Source organism: Primulina eburnea, chromosome 17 (genome assembly GCF_022965805.1).
Source record: "Primulina eburnea isolate SZY01 chromosome 17, ASM2296580v1, whole genome shotgun sequence".
NCBI classification, from domain to species: domain Eukaryota; kingdom Viridiplantae; phylum Streptophyta; class Magnoliopsida; order Lamiales; family Gesneriaceae; genus Primulina; species Primulina eburnea.
Window position 1 is genome coordinate 6,565,689 of NC_133117.1, and position 25,302 is coordinate 6,590,990.

The 25,302-nt window shown below is 36.2% G+C and overlaps 3 protein-coding genes across 3 annotated transcripts; all 3 read right to left on the reverse strand.

Moving 5' to 3' along the window:
* Window positions 1-3,024: 3,024 nt before the first annotated feature.
* On the reverse strand, window positions 3,025-7,185 carry LOC140817806 (uncharacterized). The gene has a single exon (XM_073177595.1). It carries the CDS (start codon window positions 7,183-7,185, stop codon window positions 3,025-3,027), a length of 4,161 nt encoding a protein of 1,386 aa, XP_073033696.1.
* Window positions 7,186-15,367: 8,182 nt separating this feature from the next.
* On the reverse strand, window positions 15,368-18,385 carry LOC140818626 (coniferyl alcohol acyltransferase-like). Its single transcript, XM_073178655.1, has 2 exons — window positions 17,929-18,385; window positions 15,368-16,433 (listed from the first exon to the last, which is right to left on the reverse strand). The coding sequence occupies exons 1-2, from the start codon at window positions 18,328-18,330 to the stop codon at window positions 15,471-15,473; spliced, it is 1,365 nt and encodes a 454-aa protein (XP_073034756.1). The 5' UTR covers window positions 18,331-18,385; the 3' UTR covers window positions 15,368-15,470.
* Window positions 18,386-21,666: 3,281 nt separating this feature from the next.
* LOC140817807 (zinc finger BED domain-containing protein RICESLEEPER 2-like) lies at window positions 21,667-24,871 on the reverse strand. The gene is made up of 3 exons (XM_073177596.1): window positions 24,247-24,871; window positions 24,148-24,161; window positions 21,667-21,756 (listed from the first exon to the last, which is right to left on the reverse strand). The coding sequence occupies exons 1-3, from the start codon at window positions 24,869-24,871 to the stop codon at window positions 21,667-21,669; spliced, it is 729 nt and encodes a 242-aa protein (XP_073033697.1).
* Window positions 24,872-25,302: the final 431 nt, after the last annotated feature.

Here is a 25,302-nt window from a genome sequence, read left to right on the forward strand (position 1 = left end):
CCGGCAAAACACCCGTTTCCTTGATGACATACCCTCTTCGCAGAAAGGGTGGAAAGGAAGATACTTCTTTATTCGACTTTCAGGGGATCTTCCCTGTCTAACGGGCTTTCTCTCCTCTCTTCCCACACAACCTTCCCTTCCCGGGACCTATAAATTTGAAGAGCTCTTCCTTATCAGTCAAGATCTGGTAGAGGGGCGTAAATATTCGTCCTCCACCCTCATCTCTGATGAAAATCTGACTACTTACGGGTTGAGTCCCCAGCCTGAGGATCTCGAAGACCGCATAATCGATGAGGTGGCGGGCTCGGGCTCTCAACCCGGTAATTCACCCTTCCGCCTTATTGCTCTTTTTTTTTTTGTTTCCCTCTCCATTTACTTACCATTATTTCTTCTCTGTGCAGATAATTCCGAGATGCAGGCAGCTTTTGCTAAGAGAAGGGCAGCTGAGAAAATCGCCCGGGAGAAAGATCTTGCAGCTCGTCGTGCTACTATTGAAGCGGAAAAGAAACGAGCTGCCGAGGATGCGTCTCAGAAAGTCGAAGTTACCCGGGAAGATCCTCACCGGAATGACACCCTCCGGGGGATGGCTGAGACTTCAGAGGAAACTGAGGATCTTGTCCCTCTAAGTCAGAGGAAAAGAAGAGCTGTGGTAGAGCCCGAGCTGGTCATTCTTGAAAATCCACCTGAAGGTGATCCAAGTGCTTCCCAGTCTACCCAATCCCGGCCTTCCCAACAGCCTGCTGAGGTCCCAACTCCTGAGCTTCCTTTGAATAACATTTTTTTCGAGGGAGCTACTGCCAGTGGTGCAAAACGCTTTAGGCAGATGCTTCATCCCGCCGAAGCAATTTTTCTGAAGAGTGTCCCTGCTAGCAGCAGGTTTCTTGAGGGATCAAATCGGCTTTTCTCTGTAAGCTCTCCTTCCCGTTGTTTAGCATTTATACCGACCTATTACTCCTAAACTTTGTTTTTGTTCAGGCTGCTCAAATGATAGTCTCGGCCTTCGAAGAGGTGGCTGTCGTGGCTACTAAGACGAACAGGCAAGCTCGAGCGACTCAAGAAGTCCACGACTAACTTCGAGGGGAGATCGCTCGAGCTGAAAAGCTGCATGAGGAGAAGGTCACCGGTCTCCTCGCTTCCTTGGAAAGAGCCAATCAACAATTGGACTCAACTCAGCGTGCCCGGGACGAAAGTTTGGCTCGAGAAGAGGCCTCTCAAAGGCAAATTACTTTCCTGGAATCCCGGGCTCAATTTCTCGAAGAAGAAGCCACTCTTCAACAACATCGGGTTGTGGCTGCTGAAGATAGGCTCAAGCAGGAGGAATGGAAGACTGTCTTCCTTCAATCTTCGGATTTCCAAGCAGCTGTTGAAGATAGATCGTACAACTACTTCAAAGTTGGCTTTGAGAAGTGCCGGGAACAATTTGAGGAGGAGGGCTTGATTCTGGCAGACAAGGAGGGCTTTCCGGACATAGACCGAGCCATCGACTCCCTTCCCAAGGACGATGCTGCTGACAAGGAGACCGAGAAGGCTCCCGAAGAGGCCTGGGAGAAATCTGATGCAGTAGTTTTAGCGTAGGATTGTTTCTTTATATTTCCATACTTTCTTGTGTAATTCTCGCCCCCGGGCTTTGGTTATAAAAATCATTTCCTTTTCGCAATATCTTGATTTAGGGCGGATCAAATATCTTATATTCGATAGGAAGTTAAAGAATGCAAACCTTGCTAAATCCGGATTCCCAACATGGGTTCATATTCTTGGAGTGGGAAGCTTGGTTTACAAAGAAAATCCTCAAGCTCCTTTTGACCAAAGAACAACCCCCCGAACCACGGTGTAGTTCCCTGGGCTTTTAGATAACCAAGGTGCGGAGCCTTGGGCCGGGGAGCATGTCCCGGGACTTGTGAATGGTCGAGGTACGGAGCCCCGAGCCAGGGTGTAATTCCCTGGGCTTTTAGATAACCAAGGTGCCGGGGAGCATGTCCCGGGACTTGTGAATGGTCGAGGTACGGAGCCCCGAGCCAGGGTGTAATTCCGTGGGCTTTTAGATAACCAAGGTGCGGAGCCTTGGGCCGGGGAGCATGTCCCGGGACTTGTGAATGGTCGAGGTACGGAGCCCCGAGCCAGGGTGTAATTCCCTGGGCTTTTTGTTGTTTCTTCCGGAACATAAGATGCAATAATACAATTCTTTCGAGAAAAGTAAGTCTTTCATTTATATCCTCAATGAATCGATTACATTTGTTACGTATAATACTGCTTTAAATTAAATACATTCCAAGGTCTCTTTAGAGACCGTCCTCGTGCATCCTCAAGATAAAAAGATCCTGAGCTAACCCTCCGGGTGATTTTGTAGGGGCCTTCCCATTTTGCTTCTAACTTTCCGACCTCTCCAGCGGGGTTGACTTTTTTCATGACTAAATCCCCGATTTGGAAATCTCGGACTCGGACCCTTTTATTGTAAGATTTCATTACTCGACCTCTGTATGCCTCCATTCGGATGAGCGCTTGGTCTCTTTTTTCCTCCAATAAGTCCAATTCTACGGCCCGACTTTGATCATTTGCGTTCGGATAAGATTCTATCCGGGAAGAAATCTTTCCAATCTCAACTGGAAGCACTGCCTCAGAGCCATATACCAAGCTGAAAGGTGTTTCTCGAGTAGGTGCCCGGGAAGTAGTTCTGTAAGCCCAAAGAACACTAGGTAGTTCTTCAACCCAATCCTTTCCTCTGCCTTGCAGTCTTGTCTTCAATGCTTGCACAATAATCCTATTAACAACTTCTGTTTGGCCATTTGCTTGAGGATAAGCGACGGAGGTGAAAGATTGAGTGATCTTCATTTCTTGGCACCATGACACAATCCCTTTGCCCTGAAATTGTCTGCCATTATCTGAGATTAGTCTTCAAGGTACTCCAAACCGGCACACAGTATTCTTCCATAGGAATTTCAGCACTTCCAGCTCGGTGATCTTTGCTAAAGGCTCAGCTTCTACCAATTTGGAAAAATAATCGACTGCTACTAATAAAAATTTCTTCTAAGCTCGGGCAACTGGGAAAGGTCCCACGATATCCATACCCCATTGATCAAAGAGAAAAGATGCCCAGATAGGCTTCATGAGAGTAGCTGGGCTGTGTCTGAAGTTTGCATGGTGCTGACAGCCCTCACAGGTTTGAACCACCCGAGCTGCATCTTGACTAAGGGTGGGCCACCAAAATCCGGCAAGCATTGTTTTGCGAGCCAAAGACATTCCTCCGAGGTGTTCCGCACAACATCCTTCATGAATCTCTCGGAGTACATAATCTACCTCTCTTTCGGGTAAGCATTTTAATAGAGGTCCCTGGAATGACCTCCTATATAAAATAGTATTCAAAAGAACAAACCTGGGAGCTTGCCTCTTGATTTTTTGAGCTTGAGTTCTGTCCTCAGGTAATTCATCTCTTTCAATGAATCTCATCAAGGGTGTCATCCAGGAGTCTTCTAGATCTGGGGCCATTTCCTCCTCTGTGGAGAGGATCAGACGGGAGACATGCAATACTTCCCGGGTGTTTATTTCCGCCAATGAGGCGGCCATTTTTGCCAGAGTATCTGCCTCACTGTTTTCTTCTCGGGGTATTTGTTCAATACTCCAATCCATAAAGATCTCTGCTCGGGCTTTGATGAGTTGTAGGTATTTTATCATTCTGTCATCCTTGGCTTCATATACACCCTTTATCTGTTGAGTGATGAGCTGCGAATCAGAATACAGCATAATCCGGGAAGCATTGACTTCCCGAGCAGCCTGGATTCCAGCTAATACGGCCTCGTATTCGGCCTCGTTGTTGGTTACCCGGGAATCAATCCTCAGTGCTAGTTTAATTTTCTCTCCCAGGGGGGATATTATCACAACCCCCACTCCACATCCCGCAAGGCTGGATGCCCCATCTACAAATACTCTCCATACCTCCTCCTCGCCGGGCTGGATCATCTCAGATAAGAAGTCCGATAGAGCTTGTGCTTTAATAGCCACTCGGGGTTTGTATTCGATATCATACTCCCCCAACTCTATCGTCCACTTGATCATTCGCCCGGATACCTCTGAATGAGTCATGATTCTACCCAGAGGGCTATTGGTAAGAACCACTACTTGATGTGATAAGAAGTAAGGTCTTAGCTTCCGGGCGGTCATGATCAAAGCCAAAGCAATCTTTTCCACTTCAGTATACCGGAGCTCAGGCCCTCTTAGAGAATGGCTGACATAATAGACAGGCCTCTGATCAGAGCCTTCTTCTTTGATCAAAACTGAGCTGACAGCATGCTCGGTAGTGGATAAATATAGGAATAATTTCTCCCCGGGCTCTGGCTTTACTAAAATAGGGAGCTCTGCAAGATGGGCTTTCAAGTCCTGGAAGGCTTGCTCGCACTTATCGTTCCACCTGAATTGTTGGGCCTTTCTCAAAACTTGAAAGAAAGGGTAACTTCTGTGTGCTGACCGGGAAATAAATCGGGAAAGGGAGGCAATCCTCCCAGTCAGCTTTTGTACTTCTTTTACAGATTTGGGAGAGGGCATGCATAAGACAGACTTGACCTTCTCCGGATTTACCTCGATTCCCCGCTCTGTCACCATGAATCCTAAGAATTTTCCACTCTTTACGTCAAAGATACATTTGGCAGGGTTGAGCTTGATCCCATGTTGCATGAGAGTGGCAAAAGTTTCCTCCAGATCATTAATGAAGCTAGTAACCTCCCGGGTTTTGCCCAGAATATCATCCACATAGACCTCCACGTTCCGCCCTAGCTGCTTTTCGAATACTTTGTCCATAAGACGCTGATAAGTGGCCCCTGCATTCTTCAACCCGAAAGTCATTACTATATAACAAAATGTACCTCCCGAGGTGACGAAACTGGCTTTGTCTTGATCACTTTTGGCCAAGGGAATTTGATGATACCCTTGGTACGCATCCATGAAACTCAGCAATTCATATCCCGAGGTGGAATCCACCAGCTGGTCGATCCTAGGCAGCGGGTAATGATCTTTGGGGCATGCCTTGTTTAGATCGCGGAAGTTTACGCACATACGCCACTTTCCAGTAGATTTGGGCACTAAAACCACATTGGAGAGCCATGTAGGGAATTGAATTTTCCTGATATGTCCCGCCTTCAAGAGCTCCTTTACTTGCTCACTAATGACTTTGTCCTTTTCAGGACCAAAGTGCCTCTTTTTCTGCTTTACCGGGTGAGATCCCGGTAAGATGTTCAAATGGTGCTCCGATATAAAGGGAGAAATCCCTGTAAGCTCCTGCTGAGACCAGGCAAACAAATGGATATTAGTTTTCAAACACCTAATTAAACTCACCCGGGTGGATATGTCAAGATCCCGAGCCACCCGGATTTGTTGGCCTGGCCCAATTTCCACCGCCTCCTGCTCTTCTTCTGCTACAAAATGTATCTCCCCTTCCTCCACTATCCTTCCTCCTGCTCTATCCATCTTAGCCCTCTTCCCTTCCCTCTTAGATCTGCCCTGATCCGCTCGGACCGCCTCTACATAACACTTCCGAGAAGACGGTTGATCTCCTCGGACCTCTCCTACCCTGGCTCCCACAGGGAACTTTATTTTCTGGTGGTAGGTAGATGCCACAGCCCTCAACTCGTTCATGGCTGGCCTCCCAAGGATGATGTTATAAGATGATGGGGAGTCCACTACAGTGAAAGAAGTCATCACTGTTTTCTTGAGATCTTGAGAGCCCAAGGTCAGAGGTAAAATAATCTCCCCCTCCAGATAAACCACGTGACCGGCGAAGCCAAAAAGAGAAGTTTCCACTGTTTCCAGGTGATAGCCCTGCAAATCCATCTGCATAAAGGCATCTTTGAAAATTACATTTACAGAACTGCCCGAGTCTATGAAAATTCGCAGAATATCGTAATTCGCCACTCGGGCCTGGATCACTAGAGCGTCATTATGGGGTAGATTCACCCCTCTCAAATCCTCCGGGCCGAAACTGATCACCGCCTCATTCCTCCCTGCCCCTTCCACCTCTAAACATTCCTTCCTACTCCTCGACTTCCTTGCCCGGTTAGAGTCTCCATCAGTAGAGCCTCCAGATATCATTTTAATCGTCCCTACAACCGGGGGCGACTTCTTTCTCTGCTCAGGTTCGGGCCCCCTTCTCCTTCCGGGTTCGATCCTGGAACTATTTCTGATACCTCCTCCCCGAAAACTAAACCCTGGTTGCCGGGGCGTCCATGGCGGCAACCTCAGCATCTGGGCATTGTTGAGGGGTCTTGGAAAGGAGGGCGCGACAGAGTTTCCCTTCAAAACTTTGCAATCCTCAGTGTTATGGTAGCCTAACTTGTGAAGTGAGAAAAATCCTGTTTTTTCTGGCCGGGACAATTGATGGTCCGGGACCAAGTCTCTACTACACTCCTGCACCTCCCTCTCTCGGCCAATTTTCAGAGGCACATGCAGAGAGAAATGTCCTGAACTGCCCCTCTTTTGTCCCCTCTCCTCGGGTTTAGATACCCGGTCTCCCCTTTCTTTCCTCACGGCTTCCCTCTTTTGCTTATGAGCTTCCTCCATATTTATGTACTTCTCTGCCCGGGATAACAGGTCCTCAAAATCCCCAGGCACCTTCTTTGTCAAGGACTTGAAGAATTCACCTTCCCTCAAACCCTGGGTGAAGGCCGTAGTCTTAGTCTCAGCAGCACAAGATGGGACGTCTAGGGCTACCTTGTTGAACCTTTTGATATAAGCCCTCAAACTCTCTTCCGGGCTCTGCTTCACCTCAAAAAGACTAAAAGCAGTCTTTTTGTATTTCTTGCTGCTACTGAAGTGGTGTAGGAATACCTTTTGGAAATCTCTGAAAGAATGCACACTTTGAGGGGGCAAACCCTCAAACCACCTATGGGCGGAGTCCACCAGAGTTGTCAAGAATACCTTGCACTTGATTCGATCAGTGTAGCAGTGCAGCATGGTCATGTTCTCGAATCTGGCGAGATGCTCCTCCGGGTCCGCATTGCCATCGTAATCTTTTACTTTGGCAGACTTGAAATTCCCGGGAAGAGGTTCCCGAACAATAACATCAGCAAACGGGCACCCTTTGGCAACAACCCGGGTAGCGCTACGGCTCTCCAACTGTCCCTCCAGGACCCTCATCTTCTGCTTTAACTCTCTCAACTCCTCTGCTGTAGTCGGAGCTTTTGACCCGACACTATAATCCATGTTATCTCCACTCACTTCCTCCTACCCCCCCCCCCCAATCCCCGCTCCTGCTCTTGCTCCTGATCCTGCTCTTGCTCTTGCTCTTGCTCGGGCGGCGTAACAGGCCGAGAAACTTCTTTCCTGGCCATAGCTTGAATTATTGCGTCGGCCATAACTTTCTTAAGCTCCTTCTGGGTCATGGTTACGAGATTCTGTCTAATGTTATTAGCACCCGTTTGTCTCGAGGATTGTCCCCCATCCCCCTGGGCCTGGGAGTTATCCTGGTTTTTTTTCTAGTACGAGCCATATCAACGTCTCAAGCTCAATAAGATTTCCCACAGACGGCGCCAATGATACGATCTCGCTGAAATGGGTGAGCCGGGTAAGGAGCTCCAACGGGTCGAATCAGTAATTTATAATGGTTGGGAATTCTGAAGGAAGATAATGGCTTAGAGAGCACCTGTAGATAATAAAAGGAGCTCGTGAATGGGTGTCGGAGGGGTGTCCGACGTAACCACTCCGATGCTAAAGTCAGCAAGTTGGCGAACAAAGAACACAGGTAATATTTTGAAGGAAAATATATAAGTACTCTTTGTTTTTAGGATTTCAGGATCATTAAATGAGATTAATACCTGCTATTTATAGTGGAAGAGTGGGTAGTTACCTCGATTATCACACCGTCTACTAAGTCGGTTTATCATACTAGCTTCTTATGACTTCTCGGACACTTCAAACCCAAGTGGTTCTGACAGATTGGACTGCCTGCATCGGCTGTACTCGAGTGGGGTTCATACCCCGAGGTGATGCAATTCTCGAGGTTGTCCAAGTGGTAACGTAACCGGGAACTTAACCCGGACAGGTGAGAACTACGAATGAAACCCCAATGCTCGGGAAGAGAAGATTTACCCGGGCGCTCATAAAACGACCCGGTACCCCGGGTTGTAGATACGAGTATCAGGTGAACGCCGACCCATATTCTTATAAGGGTATCATAAGTGTAGTCATTATATGTACCCGTCTATCTATGAACTTTAGCAGAAACGAGAAAATCATCATCTCTAGAGCTCCCATTTCGAGTCAAGAGATGGATAAATAAAAGCATCTCATTGTACTTATTGTTTTTTCCTTTCTGCAGGACTAGGAGATTAGATCTAACCGCAAGAAGAAGAATGTTTCTTGGTCTTCGACCCTTCTGTCACTACGAACGCCTCCGATCAATGCAATGAGCTGTGTTTATTTATCTATCAGTTGACTCGAAATGAGAGCATGTTTGAAAAAAGATCTTAGAGTGTCTAGGGTTGAGTCAGAAGATCTCTTAAATGTGTCAAACACGGTTGCCAATTACTGGTACAGCTAGTCGCAAACGAGCCTTCTCTTCCTCTCTTTGACATTTCCTTTCATTTTTAGAAGGATCACACCAAGATCGAAATAAGAATTATCCGAAACACGTTCTATAATTTTTAGAAAGCTAACTTTAACATATTTCTTCAATAACATATTCATTCAGTTTGGTTTCCTACAACAATAACTGATACAAGTACTTCTAGAAGATAATACATACATATTGATGCATAAAGCACATACACCTCTTGCTCTTAGTTGGACTCAGGAATATTCTGAACGAGAAAAATAAACTTGATTTTTTTAAAAAAATATTACATATTAAAAATCAAGTTTTATTATTTTTAAGTGACATCTCCACCTTTGCTCAACATCTTTTGCGGTAGATATATGGACTTCCAGGAATTATGTAGATTGTTGTATCAGATGACGCTGCAATAACAGATTGAGCAACTGCATCAGATGAAATCACATCAATACATTCAAAAAATTAAGATGAATACTTTATGTTTTCGTTAATCGAGCTTGAGTTTAAATCCTTCTACATGCTCGGCTCAATTTGAAGCTCGAGTTTGGCTCGACTAGAAGTTTGAATTTAATTATTGAGTTAGCCCAATAACTTACAATGATAGTCATTCAAATTCATAATTAATAATATCATTTTATGTCATAAGATTCCACCTATATATTCTTCCGTTACTAATGCGATAAAATTATAATAGAAATTTATTGATTTCAAATCCACTTCGTTATTAACGATAAAACTATAATAAAAATTCATGGATTTCAAATCCATCTCCCCAAATACGTTCTAAAAACAATTTGAATGATGCTTAAAACGGTTTAAAAAGTCGTAGATTATATTACCTTCAAGGGACATTTCTTGAAGAGAACAATATGGTCCACTTGCCATAATAATAATATTTCAGCTCCACCTTACACAATGGGATTTCAACCATGAACACCATGGGATAGTTTTGATTTTTCTTGAGATCTTCGTCCATGGAATCTTGCTGGGACTTTATTGAACTAGCGAACTCGTTTAAATAGGCGCAGAGGAAAGACGAAGGTGTTAGTGCATGCGAGTGAAGTTGGTGCAACGTAGCTGTTAGTAGCATTTCATGTTGACACGTAATAAGATCAGTGTCGACGTTACCTGCATGTATTTGATCACGTCGACACGTAATATGACCAACGTCAAGTTTGATTATATTGATCATGTCTGATTCACTTGCATGTATTTCATCTTAAAAGAGTAATAAAATTGCATCTTAAATACTAACATACATAGAAGCTCCACCATTAATATATACCACCTGTTTCATTATGCCCATTTTGAGAATTTTTTTCTTTTTTTTATAAAATTTAAATGTTTCTTATATTTAAAATCTAAAATTTTATTTTTGGTTATATAATATATATTTAGATTTTGAACTTCGTTAACAATATTATTTTAGTAATATTAGAGCTTATTTTATTTGTAACTTTTTGTTTAAAAAATATATGCTTATATGTACGTTGTTGTTTAAATTGTAAATCTTGGTAAATATTTTTTTATTTAATTATATACAAATTTAATATTTTTAAAATTTTAAATATATTATTTACTATATTTTATACAATATATCAGTGTTTCGATCTGACAGACCGATTGAACTATTATTTTAATGTGAACCAGTTCCATTACCGGTTTGGTTATTAAAACATTGATATTATCCATGTATTAGCACCACAAATTAACTTTTAAATCATGATACTACATATATCCAAGCAAAAAATTCCAGTCAGATTTAATATAATTGCTAAATTATTTGTATAAAAACTCACATATTATCCACATAAATTATAGAGATGCTTGATATAATTGCACCATTTTGGGGGGAAGAAATTTCATATTATCCAAGAAATAAAGAAACTAATTAAAATATTAGTACCACAAAATAGTTACAAAAATTTTCAACACAATTTCTTATATTTTGTATAAAAATTGACTGTATATCTCCAAAAACAAATATTTGGAAATAACATCCATATAAACATGAAACACGTACAAAGATGCCTACATATATAAAAAAATTCCCATGGAAAAACTTGAAAACAAAAAATTGAGGAGTTCATTAAATATTTCATTTCCAACACTATAAAAAAAAAATCATGTAGTAACAACCAATATTTCGGTTGTAAATCTAATCACGTGCGGAATTTGAGATAATAAAACCCTAAAATAAAGAATAAACTAGACACCGAGATTTACGTGAAAAACCCCTAAAAAATTATTAGGGTAAAAACCACGGCCAAGATGAAAAGAATTTCATTATAATATTTTGTGGTGTACAACTCACTCACTGTGTTTCCAAAGAGAACACACATTCTCTTAATACGTGAGAACAAACACCTCACAAATATTATAGAACTAAGCACTCAATGCTTACAAGATGAGAGAAAACTCGAAGAAGAGATGAATGAAATGATCGAATTGTGTCTCTATTTATAATCAAAATTTTGAGTGTGAAACCGCGTGCATTTATTAATTTCGCATGCAATTTCGTTTCTTCATCAACCTGCAAAATAAGACCCATCATTTCCACAAAATAAGTCACCATAGAAATTTCCTATTTGCCGACAGTAACTAAGTGTAGTCATTATATGTACCCGTCTATCTATGGACTTTAGCAAAAACGAGAAAATCGTCATCGCTAGAGCTCCCATTTCGAGTCAAGAGATGGGTAAATAAAAGCATCTCATTGTACTGATTGTTTTTTCCTTTCTGGAGGACTAGGAGATTAGATCTAACCGCAAGAAGAAGAATGTTTCTTGTTCTTCGACCCCTCGGTCACTACGAACGCCCCCAATCAAGGCATGAAATGTGTTTATTTATCTATCACTTGACTCGAAATGAGCTCATGTTTGAAAAAGGATCTTAGAGTGTCTAGGGTTGAGTCAGAGGATCTCTTAACACCGTCAGAGTTATTTAACAAAAACTTGCGGTCCTCAGCTAATTAGATGTGTCAAACACGGTTGCCAATTACTGGTACAGCTAGTCGCAAACGAGCCTTCTCTTCCTCTCTTTGACATTTCCTTTCATTTTTAGAAGGAGCACACCAAGATCGAAATTAGAATTATCATAAACACGTGCTAAAATTTTTAGAAAGCTAACATATTTCTGCAATAACATATTCATTTAGTTTGGTTTGCTACAACAATAACTGATACAAGTACTTCTAGAAGATAAAAAATACATACATATTGATGCATAAAGCACATACACCTCTTGCTCTTAGTTGCACTCAGGAATATTCTGAACGAGAAAAATAAACTTGATTTTCTTAAAAAAACATTACATATTAAAAATCAAGTTTTATTATATTTAAGTGACATCTCCACCTTTGCTCAACATCTTTTGCGGTAGATATATGGACTTCCAGGAATTATGTAGATTGTTGTTCAGATGACGCTGCAATAACAGATTGAGCAACTGCATCAGATAAAATCACATCAGTACTATCAAAAAATTAAGCTGAATACTTGACATTTCGTTATTCGAGCTTGAGTTTAAATCCTTCTATATGCTCAGCTCAATTTGAAGCTCGAGTTTGGCTCGACTATAAGTTTGAATTTAATTATTGAGTTAGCCTAATAACTTACAACGATAGTCATTTAAAATTCATAATTAATGATATCATTTTATGTCGTAAGATTCCACCTATATATTCTTCCGTTACTAATGCGATAAAATTATAATAGAAATTTATTGATTTCAAATCCACTTCTTTATTAACAATAAAACTATAATAAAAAGTCATGGATTTCAAATCCATCTCCCCAAATACATTCTAAAAACAATTTGAATGATGCTTAAAACATTTAAAAGAGTGGTAGATTATATTACCTTCAAGGGACATTTCTTGAAGAGAACAATATGGCCCACTTGCCATAATAATAATATTTCACCTCCACCTTACACAATGGAATTTCAACCATTAACACCATGGGATAGTTTCGATTTTTCTTGAGATCTTCTTCCATGGAATCTTCTTGGACTTTATTGAACTAGCGAACTCGTTTAAATAGGCGCAGAGGAAAGACGAAGGTGTTAGTGCATGCGAGTGAAGTTGGTGCAACGTAGCTGTTAGTAGCATTTCATGTTGACGCGTAATAAGATCGGTGTCGACGTTACATGCATGTATTTGATCATGTCGACACGTAATATGACCAACGTCGAGTATTATAATATTGATCATGTTCAGGGGCGGATCTAAAATTTCGACTCTGTGGGAACCGCTTATAAAATACAGACAAAATATTAAAAGAAGAAAGACAAAAATTTCATTGGTTATATTCAACTAAACATAAACATCACATTTTAAAAAGAAAATTTCTAATTAATAAGAATTCGCGTTCCTTAATATTTTCAAATCTTCAATAATAACATCTATACAAATATTTTAAGCAATTTTTCTTTCAATAAATATCATCAATACATTCAAGAGAAAATCATCATCCATTTTGCTTCGAAGCCTAGTTTTGACGATATTCATAGTTGATAATGACGGTTTTGTAGTAACGATAGAAACTGAAAGAGTCAGCAGACTCGGCACCTAATAGTAGAAAAGACTTTTCATAGATGATAAATTTAAATTTAAGTAATAAAGTATTAAATAATTTAAAAGTAAATCAATTATTAAAAAAAGAAGAAAAAAAATATTTGAACCTGGGTTTACACGTACAGAAACTCTTGACTTGCCATGGAGACACAAGCTCTTTAATTTATTGTAGTCGGTATATATATATATATATATATATATATATATATATATATATATATATATATATAATGTTTCAAAAATTCAAATCAACTAAAAAAATTTAAAAAATTCGGGGGGTTGTGGCCCTCGTGAGCCCTAATGTAAATCCGCCCCTTCATGTCAGATTCACTTGCATGCATTTCATATTAAAGAGTAATAAAATTGCATTTTAAATACTAACATACATAGAGACTCCACCATTAATATATAAACCACCTGTTTCATTATGCCCATTTTAGAAAAAAATTTAAAATTGAACTGTTTCTTATATTTAAAATCTTAAATTTTATTTTTGGTTTTACATATATATATATATATATATATATATATATATATATATATATATATATATATATATATATATATATATATATATATATATTATTTGGATTTTAAACTTTGTTAAAAACATTATTTTACTAATATTAAAGCTTATTTTATTTGTAATTTTTTGTTTAAAAAATATATCATGTTTATGTGTACATTGTTGTTTACATTTTAAATCTTGGAAAATATTTTTTCAATTAATTATATACAAATTTAAGATTTTTAAAATTTAAATATATTATTTACTATATTTTATAAAATATAACCGTGTTTTGAACTGACAGACCGATTGAACTATTATTTTAATGTGAATCAGTTCTATCATCGGTCTGGTTATTAAAACATTGATGTTATCTATGTATTAGCACCACAAATTAACTTTTAAATCATGATATATACTCTATATATATATATATATATATATATATATATATATATATATATATATATATATATATATATATATATATATATATATATATATATTGGTAAATTATTTGTATAAAAACTCACATATTGTCCACATAAATTATAGAGATGCTTGATATAAATGCACAATTATTTATTTTTGTTTTGGGGGGAAGAAATTTCGTATTATCCAAGAAATAAAGAAACTAAATTAAAATATTAGTACCACGAAATACTTACAAAAATTTTCAACATAATTTCTTATATTTTATATAAAAATTGACTGATCTCCAGAAACAAATATTTTGAAATAACATCCATACAAACATGAAATACGTATAAAGATGCAAACATATATAAAATATTCCCATGGAAAAACTTGAAAACAAAAAATTGAGGAGTCGATTAAAATATTTCATTTTCAACACTATAAAAAAAATCATGTACTAACAACCAATATTTCCGTTGTAAATCTAATTTGTTTAATTGTTTGGGGTTTCACAATCGATCTTTTAAGTTCACCAACTGTTGAGGAGTCCTGATTCTGTAAAGTTCACAACGATACAAATCCATTTGAAAACCTAGTTTCAAAAGCTCAGTTACAGAACCCATAAATAAGTTGTTTGCTTTGAACGATTAGATGAGTTGGTCCACGACCCATAATGGATGATCGTTGAATGTGGTTGGAATTACTCGGAGGAATTGAATAAAAACCAACATAAATTATCAGAAAATCTCTGGTAAACTCATAAGCAAAAAGCTATAACAAAGCTCTGAAAATTCTCTCAATTTTTTGTTTGGTTATTTCAATTTCTAGTAGTTTAATTTCTTTTCAACATGTTCATCCGATTTTTTTGTAACGTTGTTTAAGTTCATAATAAAATAATTAAATTTAATATTGTTCATGGATTATTTCTATAATTTTTATCAGATTCTTTGTTTAAATTCTTAGTTTTGTGGCATATCGAAAGAGTTAGAACTAACAACTTAATCAAGATCCACGTCATTTGATAATCGAAATCATGTTATTTCACAACTTTGACATGATTTCATGCTAGTACGTTCTCAAATTTTCTGTGCGAACACCAATATTTATGATCTGAAGGCAAATTGATGTGTTAGGATAATATTTATCATTCCAGGCGTAGAAATCTTGAAATGCAATAAATTCATAATAGATATTTTTACAAGAAAGATCTAAAAATATTTAATCTTAGAATTATTAATTTTGTTTCAAGATATACACATTATATTATATTATGGTAGTTTTTTCAAATGTTTTAAAATAATTTTTTTTTACAAGTCTACGAAAATTTGTAAAAAAAAAAGAAGTTTTATAATAATTTTTTAAGTATTTTCAAACATTACCAATATACATATTATATAAACATAAACCCAATAATTTTTTTAGAAACAAAATACATTTTATGCATCAAGACTTAAGAATGTGTGGTCAAAGGGTGTGAACACGTGAGGCGCACGTGCCTCGAGCAGGTCCAGATGCCTTCTCATGAGGTGCATGTACACGATCCAAGCCCCATTCCCATCAGCGCTGGGCATAGGCATCACGTACCCGGTCTCTCCACCCCACGGAAAATGGTACGACCCGAATACAGGCCCACCCCACCCGAAATCAAGATCCAAAACCGGGAACCTCTGACCCGACGACACGACGATGGCTGCGTCGTCGTTTTCATCCTTACAGTACACTTTCACGACCGCAGGCTTCGGCCTCCGCAGCTCCACCCAATCGATGAGAGCTGAGAAATGCTCCGCCGTGGCCGCCGCCGCCACGAGTCCGTGCACCGTCTCAGCGACACTCTCAAGAGACGCCACTTGGAGATCGGACACTGACGCCTGTACATACGGGATGGAGAGAACGTTCCCGAAATACCTGTCCAACGGCCTCGATTCGCCTTTCACGTCGGTGATCAGCCTTGATCTACCGTCGATTACAATCCCTAATTTCACGGTTCTCGATCGATGAGCGGCGATAGTGTCCGCGATTGATTTCCAGAGAAACGCGCTAAAGGACTCGATCCTGCTTCTCTTTGATCCGTCGCTGCAGCTCGCTTCGTACTGGATCCGATCAATTTCTTCAGATTTCACGTAGTAGATTCGGCTAGTGAGGTGATTGAGGGGATCGTCGTCGCACGTAGGCGGCGGCAGGGATGATAGCGGCACATAAAATTGGTCGAGCGATTCATGCGGTTGCGGAGGGCGGCGCGGATTGAGAAACGAGCGGCGGAACGTTGGAAGGAGGGTGATTTGCTTGGATTGAGCGACCTCCGCCCATGCCGTGAGGAACATGTTGGCGGAGTGAGCATCGGCGACACGGTGGTCGAAGGTGCAGCCGATCACTAGACCACCGCATTTCAGATCTGTCACCTATAAAAACTCTAAGTCAACATCTGTTCCTCCATACTATGTTTCTAAATAATATAAAATAAATATTTATTCACGTTGTGTCCGCTTTAATCCGACCTATATATAATATTAAAATTTTAAAAATAAGAAATTTTTTATCAAACGTGTTTAAAAAAATTTGATTGATCAAAATATAATTTTATTATAATAAATTGGCTTATTATTCATTTTTAATTTGATTATTTTTTAATATAATAACGTAGTCTAGAATATGTTAGCAATATATATGATCATATTAAGAATATCATTAAAAAAATCAATTATACAAATAAATTTTTTATTTATCTTCATTTAATGTGTACTTTAACGATATTAAAAATTGTTAAAAATATCCCATTCTATAATGAAACATGTGTATTGGTAAACAAAAAGAAAAAATACTATTAAAAATAAATATTTATCTATTCCGAGAATGAAATGTCATTTATAAATCGAGGGTAATTAAGTCATTTGTAGTATATTTTATTATTAAATTAAAATTATCACACCTAATAAAAGGGACATTTTATCTTTGTAAAAAATTATTTATCAAGAACCCATGATATTATCATGTGCTTTTTAAAAAGATACCAAACATGAGATAATGAGGAATATTTATCAATCCCTCCTTTATCTCATGTATCGAACTATTCCTCATGATATTACTTATATATAGGTAATAAATATCTTCTTGCGCATTTTTTTTAATAAGATAATTTGCACGTCATGATATACTAATCCAATATATAAATAAGATTGTAAAATAATAATTAGAGTGGGTTAGGTGTCGGTTGTCGGGGCACAAAGTCATACTTATTAATTAAGTAGTTTAAGAAATAAGTTAATTTTCATATATATTTAAAACATTATATATATATATATATATATATATATATATATATATATATATATATATATATATATATTTCATGCAATTATACAAAGTCATACTTGTAGTTTAAGAAATTAGTTGGCGAGAAAGGTAGAATTAAACGTCATTAATTTCAACGTGGTGGAATTGGTATATTTTTGGCAATCTAACTAATTTATAATTTTGTCCACGTATGAATAATAAATATATATATTTATTCAAAAAATAGATATATTGTGAGATGGTATCATAAATCTATATCAATGAAAAATGTCAATCCAACTTATATCTATAATGAAAAATAATAATTTTGAGAATATGTCTCTTGTGAGACGATCTCATGAATCTCTATTTGTGAGACGGGTCAACTCTATCGATATTCACAATAAAAACTAATATTTTTTCAAGGATGACCCAAATAAGAGATCTGTCTCATAAAATACGACCCGTAAGACCGTCTCACACAAATTTTTACGTAATTTTGATAGAACCAATAATATTTTTTCGTTAATTAGTCGATCAAAAATCTATATAACAAAAATAAACCTGGAGAGTTAACACGATGGATTTTAATTTCTGAATATTATCATGACTGAGCAAGTGTACCTGAACGGCTAGCACGCCATGCTTCTTGAGAGGAACAAGTCTCCCATGAACAGACACGTCCGGGTGGTGAAGATCCAGATCCATTAACCCTACATCCGCACAAGCGTGCACGAAATCGACGCCGTGGTTGTTGCACAGGATCTCAGGCTCGTCGTGGCGGTTCTGCACGACTTCTCCGGCGAACGGGTAGAAGGATACCAGGGTTTTGGCTAAGGCCTTCTTCATCACGCTCACCATGTTGTTGTCTTGGTTTCTCTTGTAGCAGAGGAAGATTCCGAAGTCGAGTGGCGGGAGGAGCAAATCCAGGTTCGACATTGGCAGCCAATGCTCTTGCATCGGCAAAGCGGCGGCAGTCACCACCTCGTGCCGCTTCACGATCAAGGGAAATGCGCCGGAATCCATAAACAGTGGATGTTTTTGCAGGTTAATTAGAAACGAGAAAACGGTGACATTTTTTTGGAGCGAAGGCTAATAAGCTATATATACAAAAAATGTCGTTGTTTTCTCGTTTCTAATATATATATATATATATATATATATATATATATATATATATATATATAGCATTGTCAATATTTACATTTATGTAAACACCGATGATGAGGTGATACACATCTATTGAATATGAAATTTTTATATATTTTATCAAATTCAATATGTGAGTGTCACGTCATCGATACTTATATAAGTGTGTACGGTAGGGGTGTGTTTGGTTGGGTGGATTAAATAAGGATAGATTAATAGTCCAATATTTATCGTTAAAATTTTAAGATGTTTTAATAATCATTTTGATCCTGTTTAAGATCCAATTTTATTAATCAAATAGTTATCCATAAAATTAGATCTTAAACCGGGTCAAAATGATTATTAAAACAACTTAAAATTTTAACGATAAATATTGGACTATTAATCTATCCTTATTTAATACACCCAACCAAACACACCCAGGTGTATAACACATCAAAATTATGTCACATCGTCGATACTTAAATAAGTGTATACGGTAGGTGTACAACATATATATATATAAAAAAAATTTGTTGATCATTATTATTATTGTTATTATATAAATAATGAGTGTTGTAAAATAATTACTTTTTTTTTAAAATAATTGTTTTACTTAGGAATAAACCATAAAATAATTACATATTAAAATAACAAAAATTTAAAATAATTTAAAAATAAACATCATGCTCCTGCTATATTAATTGTTATGATTAAAACTCATGCACAAAATAATTAGACCCTAAAACGGTCCCTACTCAGGATATTATTTTACCTAATTAGAAACAATCGTTTGAAAAAATTGTCCCCAAACGTTCTTAATTCTAAATTATTTATATGTTAATTGGTTTGAAGCAAAAAATAGTATATGTACCATATAATAAGCACACAAAATATGCCAAGATTGTTGGTTTAATCAAGGTCCAATATAATTATGAAATTGAAAAAAAAAAATACAAAAAATAAATACATATTTGGATAAAAACCGAGACTTCTTAAAAATATAATTTTGTGAAATTTTTCCGTGTATTTTAAAATAGGTAAAAACTTATGTGAGACGGTCTTACGAGTCGTATTTTGTGATACAGATCTCTTATTGGGTCATCCATGAAAAATTATTAATTTTTAGAGTGAGTCTCATGTGAGACCGTCTCACGGATCATAATCTGTGAGACGAGTCAACCCTACCCATATTCACAATAAAAAGTAATACTCTTAGCATAAAAAGTAATGCTTTTCATGGGTGACCCAAATAAGAGATCTGTCTCACAAATACGACCCGTGAGACCGTCTCACACAAGTTTTTGCCTAATTTTTATGCTAAGAGTATTACTTTTTGTCGTGAATATCGATAGGATTGACCCGTCTCACAGATAAGTATTCGTGAGACCGTCTCACAAAAGACCTGTTCTTTGAAATAAAATCTCAAAAGGATCAAAGTAATAATATTGCTCATCCGTTTGTGATGGAACCACCACTAAGGCGCCGTCGCTTTTGATAAATTGAAATTTAATAAAATAAATGTTATGTTTCTAGTAAGTTAACCCACTAGATAGTTGGTAGAAAAAGTTTTATGTTTTCTATAATGGAAAACTGCATTTTTTATTAAGTTATGTTTATTTTTTCGGATTTTGATCTTCTACGTATGTCCTATATATATATGCTTATCTATGGTCACGTATGCTTTAGAGGCAATATTCGATATCGATTTTCGATTTTGATCTTGGTAGAGTACGAAATTTGAGTAATCGCTTAATTTTGATTTCGAACAATTTTTCAAGACGAAGAATGCAAGTTTGCAATGTGGTGACAATATTTTTCAAGAAACCTACATTAATCGATATTGTTCGAAAATTTACTTATTTGTATATCTTCGAAAGTAATAGGGAAATTTCTCAAATTAAATTAAAAAAATTTCTATCATTTTTATTCAATTTAGAATTTAACTATTTTTTATTTATGCTATTTTCTAAATTAGCAGATGACAGCCAAAATTATTGAATCGATGCCAGTGAAATTGTACCAAACTTGAAGACTTATATATTGAAGTGCAATTCAAATATAACATAGAATAGCAAGAAACTTCATTAGTCTAAAGTGGATAAGTAGATATATATATATATATATATATATATATATATATATATATATATATATATATATATATATATATTGTAAAAAAAATATATATATTGTAAAAGGTCACGTCTAATTCGGTGGGACGTCTTAATCGGACGGACTTGAAGGAATATAGGAATTATATTAATTATTTTCGAATAAAAAATGTGCAACTAATTATCTATTTTATAAATTACATATAACTATTGGTTGACAAAATATACCAAAACTTGTGAGATGGGCAAAATTTGTATCATGAAAATTTGAAACGTTGGGAGCAATAATTACCTCTACTGCAAGATGGATTGAAAGTGAAGTTTGGTTTATTGTATAGTTAAAATATTTGAGTTCACTACAAGATTTTTATTTATTCTGATGCACAGAGCGACCAACGTCGCCAAATGTAACAATTAGTGTTGGAGTGCATGTTGCATTGTTATCAACTATAATTTTGTACAAGAATTCAATCTTACAATGAGTATTGGAGTCGAGTCCACGTGTTCGACTCATATGGATTGTAATGAACGCAATCATTGACATATGGATTGTTGAGAGCCATAGATGTTTGGGGCGATATAAGTGATAGAGGGATAGTAACTCATATCACGGAAGGAAACTTCGCGAATTATTCATGTTTGAAGAGTGATCGAAACGTGACGTTTGTGCAATTATATGGTTTGAAATATTTGTGTTACATAATCATCACTAGTTATAGATTTTAGTGCTAAAGTAAAAGTTCTCGATTTTAAATAAAATTTAATCTTTGTTTGAACGGAATTTCAAATTGTAATCAACCGAAAATAACCATTTCTGGTATGACCTATCAACTAATTGTTTTCCAATTTGCCCCGATATCATATTTGTATTGATTTGTAAAAAAAAACTAAATCAATTATTTTAAAATAATATATATTATATTATAAACATTCTACTTATATGCACTTGTGCTAGTTTACTTGTGTGAGGGCATACCAACAAATAGTTTGTGGTATGGCCAATTCTCAACTTGCTCCTTGGCAATTTTATTACAATATTTGTAACGATCATGGGCTATTCCGATCTTGAGCTCTCTCGGGGGCTTTTTCCCATCTTGGATTTCCACTGGGGTCTTTTCCCTCACGGGCTTTTCCATGCGCCATTACTCATAGGACTCTCCACACCAGGATGGTAGAGTGGTACCTCCCCAAGTCTCAAACCCATGACCTCCTGGCATAAGTACATAGTTCAAAGAGACTTAATACCAATTGAGCTAGTAACTCAATATTACCTAATTTTGCAAGTACATAATTCTCCTCGCTAATTTTATATTAACAACATAACTTGTATTATAGTATAAATCAAATAAATTATAAAAATATTTATTAATTTTAAAAAAATTGTAAAAAAAAACCATAAAAGCACGTAATGTGTGCACAAACATTAAATAAAGTTTATCATTAAAGACTTGATTGTGCACGTAATGTGTGCACAAACATTAAATAAAAGCACGTAATGTGTGTAAGAAATAACGAAGATTATCATTGAAGTTTGTCTTTTGGCAGGTGATATACATGGTAGAATATCTGTTCAATCAAGTTTATTTAAAAAATAAAGTTTCTTAAATAAGTCGTGATAAATGCTAAAATAAATACAGAGAGCCATACACGAAGAAACTGGACCAATCTTATGTTTCCAAACATTAAAATTTTTATGTTATTATATTAAAATTGTGACTTTCACAACCAAAAAATTATTTTTAGAACTCACTTTTACACATAACAAATATGAAGGAATAAATTTATTAAATTTGGTGAATGTGTGAATAATTAGGCCATCACAAATATATGATAAGAAATCAAATATTCAAATTATTTTTAGAACACACAACAAATATAAACGAATAAATTTATTAAATTTGGTGAATTTCTTAGAATTAATTCATTACAAGTATGTTTTATGAAATGTATCGAGGAATAAAATATTTAAATTGACGATATGCTAGTGCCTAGCTTGATTCGCCTGCACCCACCACGCCGTTTGTTCTATGAAAATGTATCGAGATCGAAAATGTAACGCCCCAGATTTGATGATTGTCCTCACTGTATCAAGACGGATCTTTCCAGGGTATTTATTTCCTCACTCACACGCATCCTAGGAACCTTCCCAGGAGGTCACCTATCCCATAATTGCCCCAAGTCAAGTACGCCTAACTTTGGAGTTCTATGTGATTCTTTTCGGTAGCTTATCACATAAGAACTCCAAAGTTAAGCGTGCTTGACTTGAGACAATTTTAGAATGGGTGACCCCCTGAAAAGTTTCTTATGGTGCGTGTGAGTGAGGACATAAACACGCTGAAAAGACTCGTCTTGGTACCGTGAGGACAGTCGTTGAATCCGAGGCGTTACAGAAAAGTGTTTAGCGAGAGGTTGAATAAACACTTTAAAATAATTTACTAAATTTGAGTTGACTTTTAATAGTTTTTAGTTGTTAAAACATTTTCTAGAATGGTTAGATTGAACTGAACCATTAACAAAAATTTAGTTCGAAAACGGTCCAACTAGACTAGTGATATAAGATATATTCAATGCAAACAATCAATTAAATATTAGCTAGATAAATAATAGGCTGAAGAAGTAACTACGTATGTAAAAGAAACAAGATTTTAGGAATGTTCGGTGACTATAACTCCTACATCACCCCTTCTTTCACTTGGAAAATAATCTACTAAAAAAATTTGATTGGTACAACTCTTATACAAACTCATTTTAATTAGGGTTTATAACCGCGTAAATTGAAACCCTTAGTGATAACTTCGCATGACAAACTCTGAATGTTTAAGAACCCTTAGTTTTCTAGAAACAACGAACTTTCCAATGGATAGATTTGAACGGCTAGAGTTTGAAAAGTAGCAAAACTTGATCCTTCATGATATGATGTATAATATAAGTCTGTACTAATGAACGTCTTGATATTTGAGAAAATAAGAGTGCTCAAAATCTTGTACATTGCATATTGTAAAAAAATTTAATCTTGTGGTCTTTGATAGGGTGTGTAACGGTCGGTTTGGTTCGGTTTTAATAAACTTCGGTTTGATTTTTCGGTTTAAAATTTTTCGAATGCCTAATCCTAAACCAAAATATTTTAATTCGGGCCGATTTGATTTTTTTTTTTGTATTACGGGTTGGTTATTATGGTCGATTAATATGGTTTTTGTAATAAATTTAGTTGTAAATAAAGTTGTACATTATAAATTTTAAAAAATATTAAAAAAAACCACAATCAAATTGGTTTTTATTATCTTACAAAAATCAAAATAAAATAATCAAAAAGAGGCACAGCTATAATTCGTGTAACCAATTTGTTAAGTATATCACAAACATCAAAATAAAATAATAAAACATATAGTTATGACAATTGTAAGCAATTTGGAATTTAGATATGTTAGTAGTGAATAATTCCAGCATTGGATATTCATCAACTCCTGCAACAAAAATCCTCATGTGTAGGGAAATTAAAATATCAACCCATTGTGAAAAAGAATAAGTTTATATAAATTAGATCAATTTAACAAACCTGATTGAAAATCACAACTATATATCAATAATGCAAGTCTCTTACATCATTGATAAAATCTAGAAAAATTTAAAAAAGAGTATCATCAACCAATAAAGAATAAATTAATTATAACATAAAAAGATGAGATACATAGATACTCACCAGATTCAAGTCGCTCAAGATAATCCAGGTCTTGTTCTACTTTAACGGGTGAATATTTATTTCGAAGCCAATCTTGAACACAAACAAGAGCTTGCACCAATTTAGGAGTCAAAGAACTTTTAAATGAATCAAGAATACGTCCTCCGATACTAAATGCACTTTCCGATGCCACTGCAGAAATCGGAATCGCTAACATATTACGAGTCATCTCAGCAAGAGTAGGTAATCTAGGTTCATTCATTTTCCACCAGAGTAAAATACCAAATTGTTCATTTTTAACCTCATTTTCTTCACCAAGGTAACTATCCAACTTTGTTTTAGTATCCATACTTCCATTCTTTGCTTTATGTCTCATATATTCTTGTTGTATCAGTGTTCCTTTATGAATGCTTCCGAAATTTATACTTGATAAGTCCGATGTGTTACAATGTGAATCAGATGAGACTCCACATGATTTTGAAGTTATCTTTCGATACTCATCAAATAAAAAAGTCATATATGTCTTAAATTCATCTATCATTTTCTCCCCTTTTTCTTGCCCATACATCCTCAAAAGAACTAATGCGACATAATCAAACTTGAATCGAGGATCAAGAACACAAGAAACAAAAATCATCTTATTCATCTTCTCTGGAGCACCCCCAATATTTGTCAAATTTAGCTTTTATTCTCCTTGCCATCAAACTCAAATTAATATCATCACCCTCTATCAACAATTTCAAAACACAATAAAGCTCGCCAATTTCATGGAAGTGAACATTTGAAGTTACAATTAATGAACCTGATACTCTCGGTATAAGATTATAAAATGTCTCAAGAAACTTCTCCATCCGTCTTACATTAGCCCAATCATCACTTGTGAGGACTCCTACAGTCTTTCCATCTTACAAACATAATAAGAAGTTATTCCAGAAACCCAGGATCAAGTTGTCATAACTTACAAAAGAGTTTTCAAATTCTTGAGTAGCTTTTAACATCAAATAAATTGAATTCCACCTAGTGACAACATCTGAACACAAGGACCTTTTATTTTTTATTTTTTCAATTTCACAACAA